General features: G+C 36.5%; 1 protein-coding gene across 3 annotated transcripts; it reads left to right on the forward strand.

Annotated features, from left to right (window-relative positions):
• Window positions 1-1,248: 1,248 nt before the first annotated feature.
• mys (myospheroid) lies at window positions 1,249-17,263 on the forward strand. Of its 3 annotated transcripts, XM_053769266.2 has the most exons (18): window positions 1,249-1,477; window positions 1,562-1,692; window positions 6,698-7,018; window positions 7,125-7,292; window positions 7,450-7,678; window positions 8,022-8,106; window positions 8,580-8,750; window positions 9,553-9,660; window positions 11,281-11,433; window positions 11,887-12,006; window positions 12,222-12,389; window positions 12,588-12,824; window positions 13,060-13,234; window positions 13,645-13,751; window positions 14,229-14,361; window positions 14,475-14,608; window positions 15,126-15,278; window positions 15,632-17,263. In XM_053769266.2, exons 3-18 carry the CDS (start codon window positions 6,721-6,723, stop codon window positions 15,695-15,697), a joined length of 2,505 nt encoding a protein of 834 aa, XP_053625241.1. In that variant the 5' UTR covers window positions 1,249-1,477; window positions 1,562-1,692; window positions 6,698-6,720; the 3' UTR covers window positions 15,698-17,263. The 3 variants fall into 3 exon arrangements, with proteins under 3 accessions (XP_053625241.1, XP_053625239.1, XP_053625240.1); XM_053769264.2 differs by lacking the exon at window positions 1,562-1,692; XM_053769265.2 differs by lacking the exons at window positions 1,249-1,477; window positions 1,562-1,692 and adding an exon at window positions 4,897-5,260.
• The last annotated feature ends 331 nt before the right edge of the window (window positions 17,264-17,594 follow it).

Raw genomic sequence — 17,594 nt, forward strand, 5'->3', positions numbered from 1 at the left:
AATTAGTTTTTCAATTATCCTACGGGAACCTGACCATTTACCGGGATGAAATGTATCTATAATTTTCCTACAGGACCCTCATAATTTTCCGGAATGAAATGTCTATAAGATGTTAACCCGGGATTCAGGGGATTTTTTGATTCATAATTAGTTTTCAATTATCCTACGGGAACCTGACCATTTACCGGGATGAAATGTATTTAATTTTCCTACAGGAACCTCCTCATTTTCCGGGATGAAATGTCTATAAGATGTTACTACAGACAGACAAACAAACAAACAAAAATTTCCAAAACTATATTTTCGTCATCTATATCAGTAACTAAGTATATTCCATGAAGAATTTAAAAAAATATATCCAATGTACAAATTTAGCCTTTCTTCAATTATATTATATGTATTGATGATATTGTCACACCAACATTTCAATTATGGTATCGTCTGCCGTGTGCCGTGCCGTGTCGTGCAATCGATGGCTCAGCCGCTGACCTGTACTTGAGCTGACTTGACGGCAGCTTTTGATGAAGCCACCTCTTCCAGCCAGCTCAGACAGATATGTCAAGAAAATATTTATATCGTTTAGAGTGTATACATGTATACATAGAGGTTTTGTAGATTTGCCTGGATTAATAGACAACTACTGGATCCAGTGGCACTGGATCAATGTATATCAGCCAATCAATATTTCTTTCCCGAGAAAAATATAATAATTTGGTACCAATACTAAAAGATTTATTGTCTCTTGTTTGTATAGTCGGGGTATTGTAGGTATTCTCTTTGTTGTTGGGTACATAGATTCAGAAAGGGCCCCGCGCGCAGGGTCAGTTATAATATTCAGGTACCGAGGTCAGTAGTACTTACTAAATCCGTGTATTCAGGTCAGTGCTTTAGCATAAAGTATGCTTTAATTTTTTTATTAATGACGGGGTTTGACTGTAGAAATATCGACAAGGATAAAATAACGTTCTACTCACTTTTAAATTTTACTTGCTACCTGTAAAAAAATTTCACAGATAAGAAAATTTTTATATTTGAGATTTTTTTTAAATATCTCTGCCCCCTTTCTGTTGCAGCAGCATTATCAAAAGAACATACCAAGTATCGATATTTTCTTAACCTTCTCATCCATCCAATCCAAAAATCCATCCCTATAGTTATGTTTTGCAATGTTGGCTATTTGTTTTCCATTGTAGTTAACCACCAATCGCTTGAATACCCATTCATTATACGCCAGTCAAAATCATCTCGTGAATGAGCGAATGCCTCATATTCTCTTTCTATTGGGTGACTGGCAGCCGACAGCACTTTGAAGCAATCGAGAAGCAAAGCATTTCAACCAAAGAAAGCAAGCAAATTTGGCTAATATTTATTTTATGAATCAACTTTTGTGTTGTAGTAAATCAAGTCTGATTCACTTCCAAATTTACAAAAATGCATAGTGTTCGTTTTGCTGCTTTTTAAATAGAATCTACGATAGGTAAGTCATCAAAACATCGGCTTTTCTCAAACTTTTATGATTTCATACACAGTTTGTCCAGTTCTTGTACGACCTGATTTTCAGGAATGATTCTTTTTGGATAATATCTGTATATCTATAATGATGAACGCAAAAAACGACGTTGGGCTAAAAAACTCGAACAAATTCATCCCTATTTTTTGTACATCTGGCTTTTGAAAACAATAAACCTAAACGTACGTATGTATCCTTCATATCATAAAACCTAGTCCTCTACCGTGTCTGTATATTTGTCTGTTCGCGATAATCTCAAAAACTTCTGCACGGATTTTCATGTGGTTTTCACCAATGGATAGAGTGATTCCTGAGGAAGGTTTAGAGGTATAATTTATCATAATAAATTACCATAAAAAACCATAGTTTTACCCGAGCGAAGTCGGGACGGGCCACTAGTATAAAATAAAATCATCAACATAACATAACACAATTGTAAATAGAAATATTTTCTTGTCCTCCGGTTGTGATGAAGGGAAAGATAATAGAAACATTAATGTTAAATTAAACAGTGGTTAGGAGCGGTCCAACCAATACTGTTTATTTCTATTTTCTCTAAGCTACTTGTTTACATTTAGTTGTAGAGCTGTGACAAAGTATGTATTATAATGTAAAATACCTACCTAAATGCTTAGTTTCATATTTCATTGTAAATTGTAATAATAATAGTAACTTAACCCAAATAAATAAAATCATCATTTGCCTACCCTTACCCCATATCATGTGGGAATTATCATTACATATAATAAAATAAAGTCGCTCCCGCTCTCTGTCCCTATGTATGCTTAGATTTTTAATACTATGCAACAGATTTTGGTGCAAGTATTTTTAATAGTTAGATTCATTTAATTGGAAGGTTTATGCAAAGCCAGTGCATGTCCCTAATAATAATATGGGCAATGTTTTTTCAATAAGTAGATCTCTAATAGTTTTTACCTGTTTCAAAATGAACAAGTATTCCTCTCACAGCATTCATAATTACTTCATCAGTATTTAATGAGTCAAGACTCAGATGACTAAAGAGAATTCACTTAAAATTACACATAATATCCAGTCAATATAATAATCTATAGTGCCATATTGCAGCTGGTCTGTGTCAAACTAACAAAAGTATAGTATAATATTTGCAAGTGGAGCTGGTCTGTCCATCAAGCACTCGCTTCATTAAGCTCCCAACCAGGACACACTGGACAATTGGAGATTATTGTATAGAAAATGATGTGAAGAAGATCATGGTTGAAATGATGTGTCATTCGTCCTAATATATTTATATTTGTTTATTTTATGGTTGAGGTTGTGTCAGAGTGCCTTATGGAAGTTATTTTCCAAATTCAACCTAGAAAGAATGAGGGATATCAGGTCTTTTAACTAAAATATGTTTTAAGAATTCCTTAACTTTTTGTGAATAAAACTATAAATAAATAATTATTATTAATTAACTAATAAATTAAACTATTAAGTTTAATTTGCGAACATTAAAAGAAAATACATAGTATTATACATTGATGACTCTGTCAGAATGATAAGAGTATGGCCACGGCCATAACTTGGAAACTATAGCCCATAGTAGTTGCCTGTTTTCTCCAAATTTTTGTCAAGAAAAATAATAGGCTTTTGTCAGAGACCTACCATAACATTAAAACTCTCCAAAGGTTCTCTGTGTGTTGGATCTATATCCCCCCACGCCAGCCAGACTATATGAATGACTACTATGCAATTTACATTATCCAGCAGTTCAACTTTTAAGACTACTTAGTAGTAATGCCCATGGTTTGTGTGATGCCCTTACTGCCTTACTGTGATAGTGTTGTAAACACTCATTCAAACGGTGGGCTCATTGGGATGATTTCATGCCATAAACTACATTTTTTTACATAACAGTTAAGTATCCGCCATAAAGCGGGATAGGTTAGTGACCCCAGACGAGCACACCCCTCGACCGTTATTATTGTCGATATAAGGAAACTCGGCAAACTCACTATAAAGCCTGTCTGGAATGAAGTTTACAGTTGATTATTGGGCTAAGTATGGCGCGTCTATTTTATGATTTCTTACGGTTTCTTCTTCAGTCGTTGTGTGTTCGCTTTCCTACTTTTTCGTCTCTAGTTCACACGGTCTTCGGTGTCGTTAGTGGCGTTAGACCATTAGCGCGCCATATCAGTATTTATAATCCTAGGAGTTCCTAATCTAAGCCTTAATGACAACATGTTAGTTAGCACTTTGGGTTTGCCCCATTTGCCAGGGCCAAGTGGTAACGGCATACCTACCTATCCAGGCATATGTCGCTGTTTGCGCTGCGCAAGACATAGCCATACCAGTACAGGTGGCACTCCTAGAGACCATGAGTCTGATATCTGTCATTCATATATTTGTCATAATCTGTCAGTACAAATTGTGGTAACAGCATGGTAGTAGGTACTCCGTGAATACTTACTAAATCCATGGGTAACAGTCTCTCTCATATAATTATAGCCACAAATTATGTCATGTGTCTTCGCCTATTGTTGATTTGAATAAAATCTTATACCAGTGTAAGTAATAACCTAATAACAGACGCGAGAAGACCTACAAGCGATTATTTATTGTCTGCCACGACTTTTTAAAATTATGAAATTATAGTCATCAGATTTCATAATTTTAAATACCTTTTGCAGTGCTTTTTGCCTGTAGTAAGCGGATGATCGTATCATAGGACGAGAAGTACTTACTAATTGGCAAAGAAGGAATAAGTGATTAAATAATTCGCATAACATAGTTGTCAGTAACACATATGCAGATCAGGCTGAGCCTAAAGAACAAAAAAAAAATAAAATTAACATACAGCTTTGGCTTGGCAGCGAGTTGTGTAAGCGAACCAACCAATGCCCACGATAACAGTTGATTCAGAACGAAGGCTATAAGTGATGACGTAATGGTGCAACCTACAGAAACACTGTTTTTTCTTGCTTGACCATCATCGTATACTTATGACTTCATAATTTTTTCATTAGAAATAAAATCATGGACAGGGTAAATGGGCAAATAGGGCGGGTGATGCCGAATAGATAGGTATGCCAGGTAAAAAAAAAACATCTTGTTTACTATAACGTGTATGTTACAAAATGCACTATTTTTGGGTCGAAGGAAAGTAAAAAATTCTGCAACAAACGGTTGTAATTTGGGATTGGTGACAGTTTTAAATTTTTCCTTTAATTTTCATCGAATTTTGACTAAAAACATCATTTCAAGGTCGTTTATTAATTAGGTATCTACTTCGATGTCGTCTACTCATTAGAACTTGTTGGGCTTGTTCATAATACAATTGCATTGAGTATTGGTTCCGAGAAGAGACGGTGACGGCGCGCGTTGTATCACCGCTGACGAAGTTATTTTCTGTTCAATTAGTCACGCGTGTATCCGGCGCGGGCGCAGGTCGTTTGCTGCACTGCTCCATACGAGCTACTGAAATTATCGCATGGAGAATTTTGTGTTATTTAATGTAACGAACGAATTTAGCTACAGTGTCTGTGATAATTATTTATTTTAGTTACTTAGAAGAATTTTAGTGCTTAACGTAGAAAGTTTTATCTTGAGGCGATGATCTACCGTATTCTATTATGATATGTTTCTAAAGAAATAGGTACATGAAGTGAATATAAAAGTGCGAAATGTGAGATTCGTGTCAGTGGAGTTAAGATTAAGAACTAAAATAAACTGAAGTGTTCCATTTAATTCTAGTTAGTATTATGTTCTAGTGAGATAAGACTTGAGGTAAGAGATACTTACTTGTTTGTGCATTATACAACAATACAACATGCACTTATCAGATACCAGATCATACAATGTCAGAGATCACATCATCACCGTGTTAAGAATATGCTGCACAGAGTAGTTTACACTACCTATGTTAAAATACCTACTTAAACATAAATCTTATATCAATGTTTAATTAGGTACCTACTTATCTAAAAAAAAAAACACCTTATTGTCGGTCTGCTTGGCTGAAACGATGAACATGTCATGTAGTATTTAACAAATAACATGCTTAATTTTATTAAAATTTTCATGGATGATTTTTTATAGGCAGAGATTAGGCTGTTTCTATAGATTAATTTGTACTAGTCGTACATAATAACTATATGCATAACCTTATATTTGCCAAAACATTGTAAATGCCCAGACTACCAGGTCGAACTGAATAATCTTCAAAAAATAATTCCTTATCAAAATACGTTTAAATGAACGAACGAATCTTCAGAGTGATAGTGATGATGTTATGGAAGTAAACCCATCTAAAACTGAGTGTCTTATATGGGTTTATTTCCATATTATGTATGTAAGTAACGTATTATTTTTTTCCAAAATTCCGACGTAAACTCAGTTTATGAGTTGTGTTTCACTTTTTGGGAACAAACTGGAAAATTATTGGGCGTGAAACCATCTCTGGTCCCTGGCACTCTTGTATGGAACTGAGTTGTAAAATATTTAGGTATGATGCCTAAAGCAAATAAAAATAATAACAAAAAATTCTTAGCAATACTTACAGGTGCATATATAAATATATCCACTAATGGAGTGGATATAGTACTATAAATATATCCACTTGTGCTAAAGCCTAGCATTTGGGATTTAATCAATGAATGAGTCTGATCAGTTATCTGTTATGCCGTGCCGTAAACCGTTTCGTCCCACGGCGCGGTCGACCTCGATTCCCAGGCGTGGGCGGCGCCCTTTCTCGCCGGCCGCCCACAGGTGCGCTCCATTTTGTCCCAAACTCCATGCGCGCCCCATCGAATTACCATAGATCATGTCCGATATCGTAGTTAATACATAATATAACAACATCTTGCCTTATAGAAAAAATGTATTCAATTCAGATTTTTTATTTGTCATTTTATTGCGGAATAATGGAATCTGAATGAATGGAACATGCTATTATCCTATGTTCTTTGGCTCATTCGTAAGTTGAATAATAAAATGCAGGCCATGTTATATATGAATGAACGACAAACTCAACATGCTCGTGTTTGTTATGGCCTATAAAATATTTGATTCTTCAATCATCAAAGCTTAAATCTATCAATACAGATAAACCAATGTGATAAATAAGCAATACAACTAAATTTCAATTCATCAAAAAATAAATCCATAATTTACCAGTCCATTCCAAAATGAATTCCTTTTTATATTTTTATAACCTTGTTACAGAATTCGAATAACACAAATTAAAAATGTATTCGCAACGATCGACAATGTTACGAGTTTTCATTTGGGCGTGCATAATTGCGGTGTGCTTCGCTCAACGCGCGGAGCAGTTGCTTGCTCAGAACCCCTGTTCGAGCAAGACAACCTGCAGTGAATGCGTGAGGACCGCCAGCTGTGCGTGGTGCTACGCCGCTGTCTTCAACGGCCCGCGGTGCTTCAACCCCGCCATAGAGGGCGGCACGGCCGGCTGTGACGAGGCCTATGTGCACAACCCTGATAACCAGCTCTCTATAGACCCGAGATATAACCGGGAACTCAGTCGAGGTAAATTTTATCAAAAAGTGTCACTCACTGCACACCACTTTACTGTCATTACTAGAAACCTATTTTGTTTGTCTTTAATTTTTCACAATAAATGTTTTTATTACAGCGAAAAGTCGTATGGCTATTGGTTCATCTTCGTATGAAGAGTCAATGGCCGCCAAGGGCAGCGCAAGCGGAGGGTTCATGGAGGCGGGGGGCGCGGCCGCGGGTGCCGGCGCTGGTGACAATCTGGTGCAGATTAAGCCGCAGAGACTGAATCTGCAACTGAGGATGAGTTAGTATTGTCCGCATTTGTATGTACTTACTACGAGAGCTAACCAAGTTCTTTATTGTGATAATAATAAATAAACTACGTTTGTTACTTAATCACGCTACTCGAAATAACTACTGGAGCTCGAGATTAGCAAGTATTTATTTTGTTTTTGTTACAGATCAAATGCAAAAGATTTCCTTCTCATACTCCCAGGCCCAGGACTACCCAGTAGATCTGTACTATCTTATGGACCTCAGTAGATCTATGAAGAACGACAAAGAGAAGCTTAGCACCCTCGGCAGTCTGCTCTCCAGCACTATGAGGAATATCACTTCTAAGTTCAGGATCGGCTTCGGTTCCTTCGTGGATAAGCTTGTTATGCCTTATGTGTCCACTGTGCCTAAAAGGTGAGGTCGTTTTACCAACTGCCGTATAAAAATTAGTTGTTTATAAATTTGCTTACCCAAATCTCTATCGTACCGGACGAGTCGCTTCAAATTCTTACAGCGTCAAATTTATACTATCCATATTCATACATATATGTTCCATACTTAATAATATTCATGTGTGTTTGTTTGTTCGTCGTTCTTTCACGCGTGTTTTTGTGTGATTTTATTTTTGTCATGTAGTAATTTTTTTCACTGATGTTTCTATAAAACTGGTGTTTTTACATAAGGGCCTTCGAATGGTCGTCATAAAAAAATGACAACTAGCCTATTATGATTTATAGTTGTATATATTTTGCTGCAGTTTAATTTCCCCGTGTGATGGGTGCGCAGCGCCGTATGGGTTCAAGAATCAAATGTCTCTCAGTACCGATACTGATTATTTTGATGTAAGTTTACATTATTTTTGTATCCAGCTAGTCTCATTTGTTTCGGAATAAATATTTTGTATAAATAAAGTAATCTATTTCATATCCACTCAATTCGCCAATTGATTTACATAAAAGTTCTTAATAGGCGTGGCTAATTTGTGCCCACCTAAAATTCTTTGTTCGACCCAAAGGTTGACTGTTTTGTTAGATAATGCAGTCATGCTTATAGCATTAATCCCACTAATTGTGTATTGTACTGTTTGTATAATAACGGTTAAATAAATATATATAGTAAAACACACCACATGGTAGAAGCTTCTTTGGTCAGAGGCTCAACATTGCAGACTATTGTCAATGCTACTAGCCTTTTGGGTACGCGGCCACAAGGCAACTCCCTTCATGGCCCATCATTTCTTGTTTCGTTTAAGTAGTTATTTATGTTTATTTGATTGATATAAAATGATTTTATATAAATATATTTGATACAACAGAAAGCAGTAGCAAACGCGGACGTGTCGGGCAACTTGGACGCGCCTGAAGGAGGTTTCGACGCCATCATGCAGGCGGTCGTGTGCAAGCAGGAGATAGGCTGGCGGGACCAGGCGCGACGCCTGCTTGTCTTCTCTACCGACGCCGGCTTCCACTACGCGGGCGACGGAAAGGTATACACTATCGAGTGAATATCGATGGCCGGTATCGAGTCACTATCGATAGTTGGCAATAGTGGAATAATAAACAATTGGTAACAATTGATGTGTCGTTGAATCGAAGCTATGACGGAGTGGTGGCCGAGACAGGGACAGAGTTAACAAACCACCAGCCCACTTTTCAGATATCATCGTTTGAGTCAACCGACGAGACTGGTTTATAGGAAGTGGCTCTTATAGCAGTGGTCTGATGTACGCTGAAAATGATAATATACATTGCTGTAGGAGCTATCCATAGATTATGAATTCTTTGATACCATCGATGGTGCCTATCGAAGCTATTTACAACTGCAAAACTATCGATGTCACACTTGATAGTTTTTCAAAATCAAATTTGCATTTTTACAAATACTTCTAGTGGTTTTGCTTGTACTATATTCTGATAGAATCAAAACATTTTTGTTTGTACATCCATTAATTATGTTTGTCTGGCCAGGCATAATGATATACTAAATATATACGGTGTTATCTAAATTCTTGTTTTAATGTCATTATTTGCCAGACTCAGGGAATTATTTATTAACAATTATTATCGGAATTTAATTTTCCTTGCAGTTGTTTTCTCTTAACTGGTACAGTCGACTGGACATCAACCTACCCAAATTCATTACAAAATCTCCCCTATTGCTCCCGCATTAAGGGTGACTTGATGTGCTTGTGCAGGTTGACTGTACTTTATTATTAACTAGTGATTATCGATGTTTGGTTTTTATTTGACTATTTTAGGTATTATATTAACATTAAATTTGTTTCTCAGCTCGGCGGAATTGTCCAGCCTAACGACGGGGAATGCCACATGGAACACGATTCGTATACCCATTCCACCCTTCAGGACTACCCTAGCATTTCGCAAATCAACCTCAAGGTAAGCTTTCTAGCCAAAATCATAATCTGACTCAACTTGTTATGTATTCTCTTCTTTTATTACACCCTAACGGATTACTATTTGTTCCCGCCCTAAAATAAGACCGCCTCATAATCTCCAGTAGATGTTGTACGTTTGAAAAGCCAACAGACAACAGCACAGCTGAGAGGCAATAACAGCATTCACAAGGATATACGACGATCATAAAACTACAATCGAATCTTAAAAAAATAAGGTTATCTTTTAAGCAGACCCTGTCTTTGAGGCCTCTCAGCCAAGAATGAAACCAGGATCACGCTACAATGAGTACCCTAAAACCTGTCCTCGTTAGGTAATCCTGCTCATCAATGGTTTTATAGCTGTTTCATAGGTCAAGGACTATGTCACAGTATTTGCTACTAGTTGTTACATTGACCTACTCTTCAACATCACAGTGTGAATGTTAGGCTTACAGAATAAATTCCGTACCCTTATATGGGTACTAAATAGCTCCTAAATACGACTATTCATTATTTAATTACTAGTAGCTGCATAGGTTTCATTAAAATGGCTCATGCGCAAAACGTCTCTTTCGCAAAATGTCGTTAGGTCGCAAAACGTCTCATTTTGCAACGCAACGCAGATTGTCTCTTTCGCAGAATGTCTCTTGCCAGGGACTTAGAATAGAACTTGACGTTTCAAAGCAAAATCATTTAAAAATATAGAGTATGAAAGTCATAATTTTGGTACTTAAATTAACTTAAGTATGTACCTATTCCAAATAAAAACAATTTCAAGTTTAATGATATTTTTTCCTGTGTTGTCTAATGTTAGTGACGCATTACAGTCTCGCCTATATTTATGCACCGCCAGAATGTACTTCCACTTTTATTTGTTTTGCTCTTCTCATATCTGTACTGATTATGTATAAGTGTTCTATCCTTTTTGATTACGAATAAATTCAAATGCTTCATATCTAAATATTAATATTATTTAACATATTAATTTGTATATCTGGTTGATGTAGGTGTGATTTTAGGTACTGTACTTGCAAAAATTGAAAATAGTAGGCGTAATCATGTCGTCAAGTCGAATACTTCCGCTGTTTATTATTTTTGTGAGGTGATTGAATAACTATATCGGAAACCGGTTATGTAGTAACTATTCACAGGTTTATGTAAGCCATTGACGACGGTACGTGGTCGACCTCTGAATAGTGTCATGAGTCATGTAACTTTTATTTGTTGCTTTGCCATATAGTAACGATATGATAATTTCATTATTCATTTCCGGTAAATATTACCTAGTATCCTTAATTCTATTGATAGCAATCTTTTGCGATAGTAATTAAAGTTTGTTTTTTTTACTTTACTCCGGGAGATAAACTAGCGAAAATATGAAAAAAGAACACCTGTTTATTTATGTTATTGATCGATAATATATATTTTAGGATTATAAACATCGTAAATATCACTCTTCTTCTTCATAGTCGTATTCCTCGTGGCTGAGGTCGTGGTCATTACGTGTAATGAAACACACATAACAACTTTCTTGGCATTATTAATGGAGTTGTTTGCCATTGCCTTCTCCAAATATCACTCTACATTTACGCAAATAAGTAAGTTTGAATATAAATTACAGGTGAAACAGCACGCAATCAACGTGATATTCGCTGTGACAGCGGAACAGATCAGTGTGTACGAGCAGCTGAGCAAACACATCGAGGGCTCCAGCAGCGGTATCCTCAGCAACGACTCCTCCAACGTGGTGGATCTTGTGCGCGACCAATACAATGTGAGTACATAGTACAGTACTGCCTCAGTTCCATAAGATGCCGTCGGACATTAGTACGTCTAGACTAATGTCCAACGGTTTTGAAGTTGAGATTGATGTTAAGCAGCGTCTAGACTGACACTGCAAGAATTCCTGTCCATCAACTCTCAATGTTCAAAATAGAGGTGTTCGAAAAATAAATGTATCAACTATCTTACCTGTTAATAATATAAATGTCAAAGTTTTGACGAGAGCGAGCATGTCTGTTTGAAGATGTTTGTTACTCAATCATTCTAAATCTACAGGCCGGTTTACGACGAAATTTGGTAAACGAGTAGATTACAACTTGGTATAGCACATAGATACCTATTTATTATCCTGAGATTTCCACGTGACTGAAGCTTGTTCGATGACATTTGTGAACTAATTTCTGTGTTTCGTTTGTGCGTTAAACTGTTTTCTATTTCTTTGTAGAAAATATCGTCAACTGTGGAGATGAAAGATACGTCAAGCGATGCCTTGCAAGTGGTGTATTACTCGTCGTGCTTGGGCGGCACTGAGGTCGTGCAGACCAACAAATGCGATGGCTTGAAGGTAACTTAAAATACTTCGTAGCGTTCAAATCAATATTCCGTACTCAACGTATAAAATTGATATAATGGTTATTCAAAGCAACAGCGACTCTTTATGTTTAAATTTTATCGCTATAATTGGCAAACCAAAATCAACAATTTCAATAATCAATCATAAATTTTAACAATCTTCATTTTCTCTAGTATTTTAGTTGTTTAATGAAAAATATTTTAAAGGTGGGAGACGTGGTCGACTTCACTGCGGAGATAACGCTGAAGGAGTGCCCGAAAGACCGCAACAAGTGGAAGCAGACCTTCAACATCTACCCCGTGGGCATTTCCGAGATGCTGACCGTCGAGGTGGACATGCACTGCGACTGTCCCTGCGAACACTCCGACCACCACGTCAGTTATATTTCATTCCGTCTGTTCAACTTCACAGTCAAATATGTTAGAGTCATTGCGTGTTCAAGAATGGAAATTCCATATAGCTACAATATATGTACATTATCAGTTTAATCTCGTTTACAGAAGTTAATTTATTTCAAGGTAAAGAATACATTTTCAGAAGTTATTCTAACTCGCTATTCGTGTTCGTTGCAGTCCTTCAACAACAGCCCCGACGTGTGCAGCGGACAAGGGATCTCCGCGTGCGGGGTCTGCGTGTGCAACCCCGGGCGCTTCGGCAAGAGCTGCGAGTGTTCCGCGGAGGGGGGCGTGTCTCTGGAGCAGGAGAGGGGCTGCCGGCCCACCAACGCCTCCTCCGGCCCGCTGTGCTCCGGACGCGGCACCTGCATCTGCGGCGTCTGCGAGTGCGACAACATGGAGGACGAGACCAAGGTGGGCCACAGCTCAAATATAATGATACTATACATACTCATTTACACGCTGAAAACGGCAATAAAGGGGCAATTTATTGTACCATTTATTTGGCTACACTCAGTGTAAATAAATTTTATTTCATTCTTCAGGCCAGTGTGCTGCTGAGGTGGTGTGTCAAAACCATTCCTCTTATAAACTGACTTTGGATTACCTGCTATATACTTCATTCATTTAACGAAAATATTTTTTTCAGGTGATATCGGGCCCGTTCTGCGAGTGCGACAACTTCACGTGCGACATGAACAAGGGATTACTGTGCTCCGGGCCCTCGCACGGAGAGTGCGTGTGCGGGAAGTGTGCCTGCCGCCCTGACTTCACCGGCGCCGCGTGCCAGTGTCCACTCAGCACCAAATCCTGCGTCTCTCCCGGTAATTACCAGGGGCACTGTGCGCACGGAGAGTGACCCTACCACACAAATTTCAGAAATTAAGGGCTTGTTTCACTGCTTCCTGATAAAATATCAGATAGCCTAAATGTACCATATCAAAAAGAAGGAACAAATATTTTGGCCAATCATAGCGCACTGAACCCATTCTCTATTAACATTATGTATGTATTTCAACAAAAGCATTTTAAGCAATCTAGTGCTATGTCTGCCAAATCGAAAATGGCAGAGGCCACTTTTAAACCTACATTTTGCTTTACATTTTATTAAGTACAGTTCAATTAAGTTCCCTTCAATTCAATTCATCGGGCGCCCTATGAATTTGAAAACTAAATACCAACGACTTATATATGTCGGGCGTATGTAATTAATTGTATTTCTAATACATTGTAGAAAACGACGAAATTTGTAGCGGCAACGGTGTTTGCGAATGTGGGCAATGCGTGTGCCACGTAAAGGACAATCGTCATTATTCTGGCAAATTCTGCGAAAAATGTCCGGTAAGTGTTCTACTTAAAGCTCCACGAATGTTGAACAAATGTTATTCCCATTAAATATAATAAAAATAAAATAAAGACTTTTCATCCAACTTATCTTATAGTCTTGGAATAACACACACAAAGACTTTCTGGGCCATATTAATGGAATGGTTTGCCAACGCCTTTTCACTTACTAGCTGATAAATCATCAATTAGAGAGTGTAGGTTTTCTCATAATGCTTTCCTTCACTGGAAACAAAACAAAACTATCAAAACACACATGTTAGTTATATCGGTATACAAACTTATGTGGCACGAGTAGGATTCCAGCCTGAGACCTTTATGTTAATTGGACCTTTCTGGACTATTCTAGTAGTTCCAAAAACTACCCTGTTTAATTTTAGCAAACTTTTAAGCATACCATGTTTTATATATTTTGATCATTAACTTTTCAATGGAATCTAATGTCAACGAACTTAATAAAGATATAAAATTCAGACATGTCCCGGTCGCTGCGGTGAGTTCAAGGACTGCGTGTTGTGTGAGGTGCACCAACGAGGCCCCATGTACAAGGACAAGATGTGCGGTAACTGCAAACTGGACATCATCGTCGAGGAAGGAAAACTTGTTGGTTAGTCACTTATGTATTGTTAATTTTATTATCGTTGTTCTGACAAGTAAAATTTTGCTTATGGGAATTATTTTTTTCCCATTTTGAAATAATTCTCTTTTGTTTCCTTACAGCAAATGAATCTCAAAACGAACACTTGTGTAGTTTCTATGATGACGAGGATTGTTTGTATGTGTACGTTTATTCGTACAACGACTCTCAGCAACTGCATATCAGAGCACAGAAGGAACGAGAATGTCCGAGAAAGGTATGTATATATCGTAGAAAATATAAATATGAGTTATGTTCTAATTAAATCAAACATTCGTAAGTCAGCAAAGTAGTTAGAGGCCGTCTAGTGATGTGCGATGTAGTACGGCATACACACGTGTGAATTTTTTTTAAATCAAGAAACCAGGTTCATGCCTAAATTAATTTATTTTGAGACATTACTGCTTTTTTTTTATACAGAGGTTGATTGGAAGAAATTGCATTTGCGATAAGTCCGCCTTTGCAGAGTTCATCTGTCTATCTTATAAAACTTGCGTTTGTCGAAAGCAACGCCATTGAACTATTTTAATAATGAACTACTGATTTCATAATGAAAATTAGACTATTCTATGTATATAGGAGTCATTTGGGGGTTAATTTATGAAAAATAAAGTAGCTAGTAGTAACGTTTAACTATATACATTAAAATCTGTCCAGCCGTTTAGCCGTGATAGCGGAACAGACAGACTTTCGCAATTATAATAGTATGGATTCAATTTATTTTGGTTGTGCAGGTATTCATATTGGGCATAGTGCTGGGCGTGATCGCGGCGATCGTGCTGGTGGGGCTGGCGCTGCTGATGCTGTGGAAGATGGTCACCACCATCCACGACCGCCGCGAGTTCGCGCGCTTCGAGAAGGAGCGCATGATGGCCAAGTGGGACACGGTCTGTACTCTTTTATTTCAAATTCTCAACATTTTTTTCGAGGTTACTTATTATACATTATGTTCCATTATAATAAATGATCCTTCGCTTTTGATATAATGTTCTAGTATCGAAATCAGACTCATAAAGACTCAGAGACTTTTGCAACAACGCAATAACGTTAACGTCCTCAATAAACAACTCGAAATGTAAAATAAATACACTGACTGTAGGTAGGTGTTGATCTACAACATGAACAAACATGATGCCACGGAAAGATTTTGGTTATTTGGAAAGATTTAGACTAGATTTAGCTAAAATATATTTACATGCCGTACACCAGAAGTAACTAATTTTGATTATTTCTTTTTCAGGGCGAGAATCCCATTTACAAACAGGCCACGTCTACGTTCAAAAATCCAACATATGCAGGAAAATAAACGATTTGCGGCCTATTGTAGTCTGTACTCTGTATCATTGGGACACGCAGTGAGTGTCTGCAGTCATGATGTCTCGTCAGTATTGCAGAATATACGAATCTCCGAGCTATGAAATTAAACTTGGAAACAATGTATCTGGAATGCCTTAATGTGTGCCTTTTATCAGTTTTTGATGTGTTATAGTATAGCACAGATGCCTTTAGGCAAGTTTTTAAATATTTACCGAAATTAACAAGCGACTGACGAACAATCAAAATAATATGTACATAGTACGTAACGTATCTGAAATATTTTAATTAATACCCAGCCGGTATTTTTTCGTAGTCTAACTAGTAATATATCATAGATTTCAATGGTTTAATAAGATCTATCTTTAACCTCTATGCAGAGTATCGTATTATGTACGCTTTTTGTACTTACGTGTGAATGTATGTTGGATGTACTTATGTATTTGTGTAGCTTGGTCAAATTGACTTATTATGGTGAACGAATCTACAAAAGTCATATTATTATTATTACCATAATACGTCTAATTTGTAAAAATAGACATGTATTAAGTAACATATTAATAAATGAAATCATAATGAAAAGTGCGACACTATAAACATTTAAGTATGTTAAAAAAATAAATACCAGTCAAAAATATTGTTATTATGCACGCTGTAATTTTTTTAGGTGTATTAGACTTGGCAATTAATCCTCTTATAAGGAAGAAGTAAAGGAGGACACGTTACGAAGGACACCTTGCCGGATGGCATTTCGCTTTTACAAAATATGACGTAAGTGGCTGGTTCTCAATTTTAATTTGCGGCAGTTTTCATGTCTAAGCATCGGTAATAGTACACAGTAGACCTATGCGTAGGAGAGTTTGAAAGTAATTAGAATTAGTGTTTAGGGTGCCCGAATATCCACTGCCAATATCTAAGTTAAGTGTTTGACTACGGCTTCCTTATGGTCCGGTGCCTTAACATAATTATAACTGTAATATATAACAAAATTAGTGCCATTACTAATATTATCTCAAAGTTTATTATATTTATTTATTAAAAATAGATATTAATGAGAATAAGTTTGATTTAAGAGTAATGCTTTTTTTATATTATATTTTGATTTATGCATTTTATTGAATTCTAATTAATTGAATTGTATTTTGATTGATTCTGATAATTATATAAACTCTCGATCTAAGGTTCACAGAATAAAAGTGATACAGTTTTGCTGCAACTGTCGCCGGACATACAAAAAATATATAAAATCCAAGCAGTAACATATTTCGTGCAGTAGACTTCGTATTTTTGCCTGTGAATCTTGTATTAATTATTATTTATGTACTTGACTGATATTTTATATACAAGAAGGCCATAAATATATTCTCAATGTATGTACTTTTACTCGACACTCGTTTTTACAAATTTTATTTACGTAACTGTAAGATCTTGTATGTTATATAATTTTGTATTATGTCTCATTGGATAAATCATATTGTTTTAAAATATAGTTTTATACAAAAATGTTTCTTAATTCCTATGGTCTTCAAATTTTGTAGCTAATAAAATATTAACAATATACCAAACTTCTTTTTCTAGAAATTCAAAACGAACGAACGTAGAAAACCTAAAATTAAAAAAAACATTACGGATCACTTTTCTCTCGTGATTTGAAACTGGTTTGGTTTTACACATCAACGAGGGCACACGTTTTCATCCAAACATAGCCAAATTTTCTTGGGATTTTTGATAGAGGGTGGCTCCTGTATAATACTCTCTTTTCCTTGAAGCCCAATTAGGTATAAGGAAGCTAAATTCCTGGTTTCTTTCTCTAATTCTCAAAAATTTGCAAAGTAATGTGCCAAACATAGATCAACAAAAAAAAAATATCCGAATATAAAAAGGGAGAT

Source organism: Plodia interpunctella, chromosome 3 (assembly GCF_027563975.2).
Source record: "Plodia interpunctella isolate USDA-ARS_2022_Savannah chromosome 3, ilPloInte3.2, whole genome shotgun sequence".
In the NCBI taxonomy this organism is placed as follows: Eukaryota; Metazoa; Arthropoda; class Insecta; order Lepidoptera; family Pyralidae; genus Plodia; species Plodia interpunctella.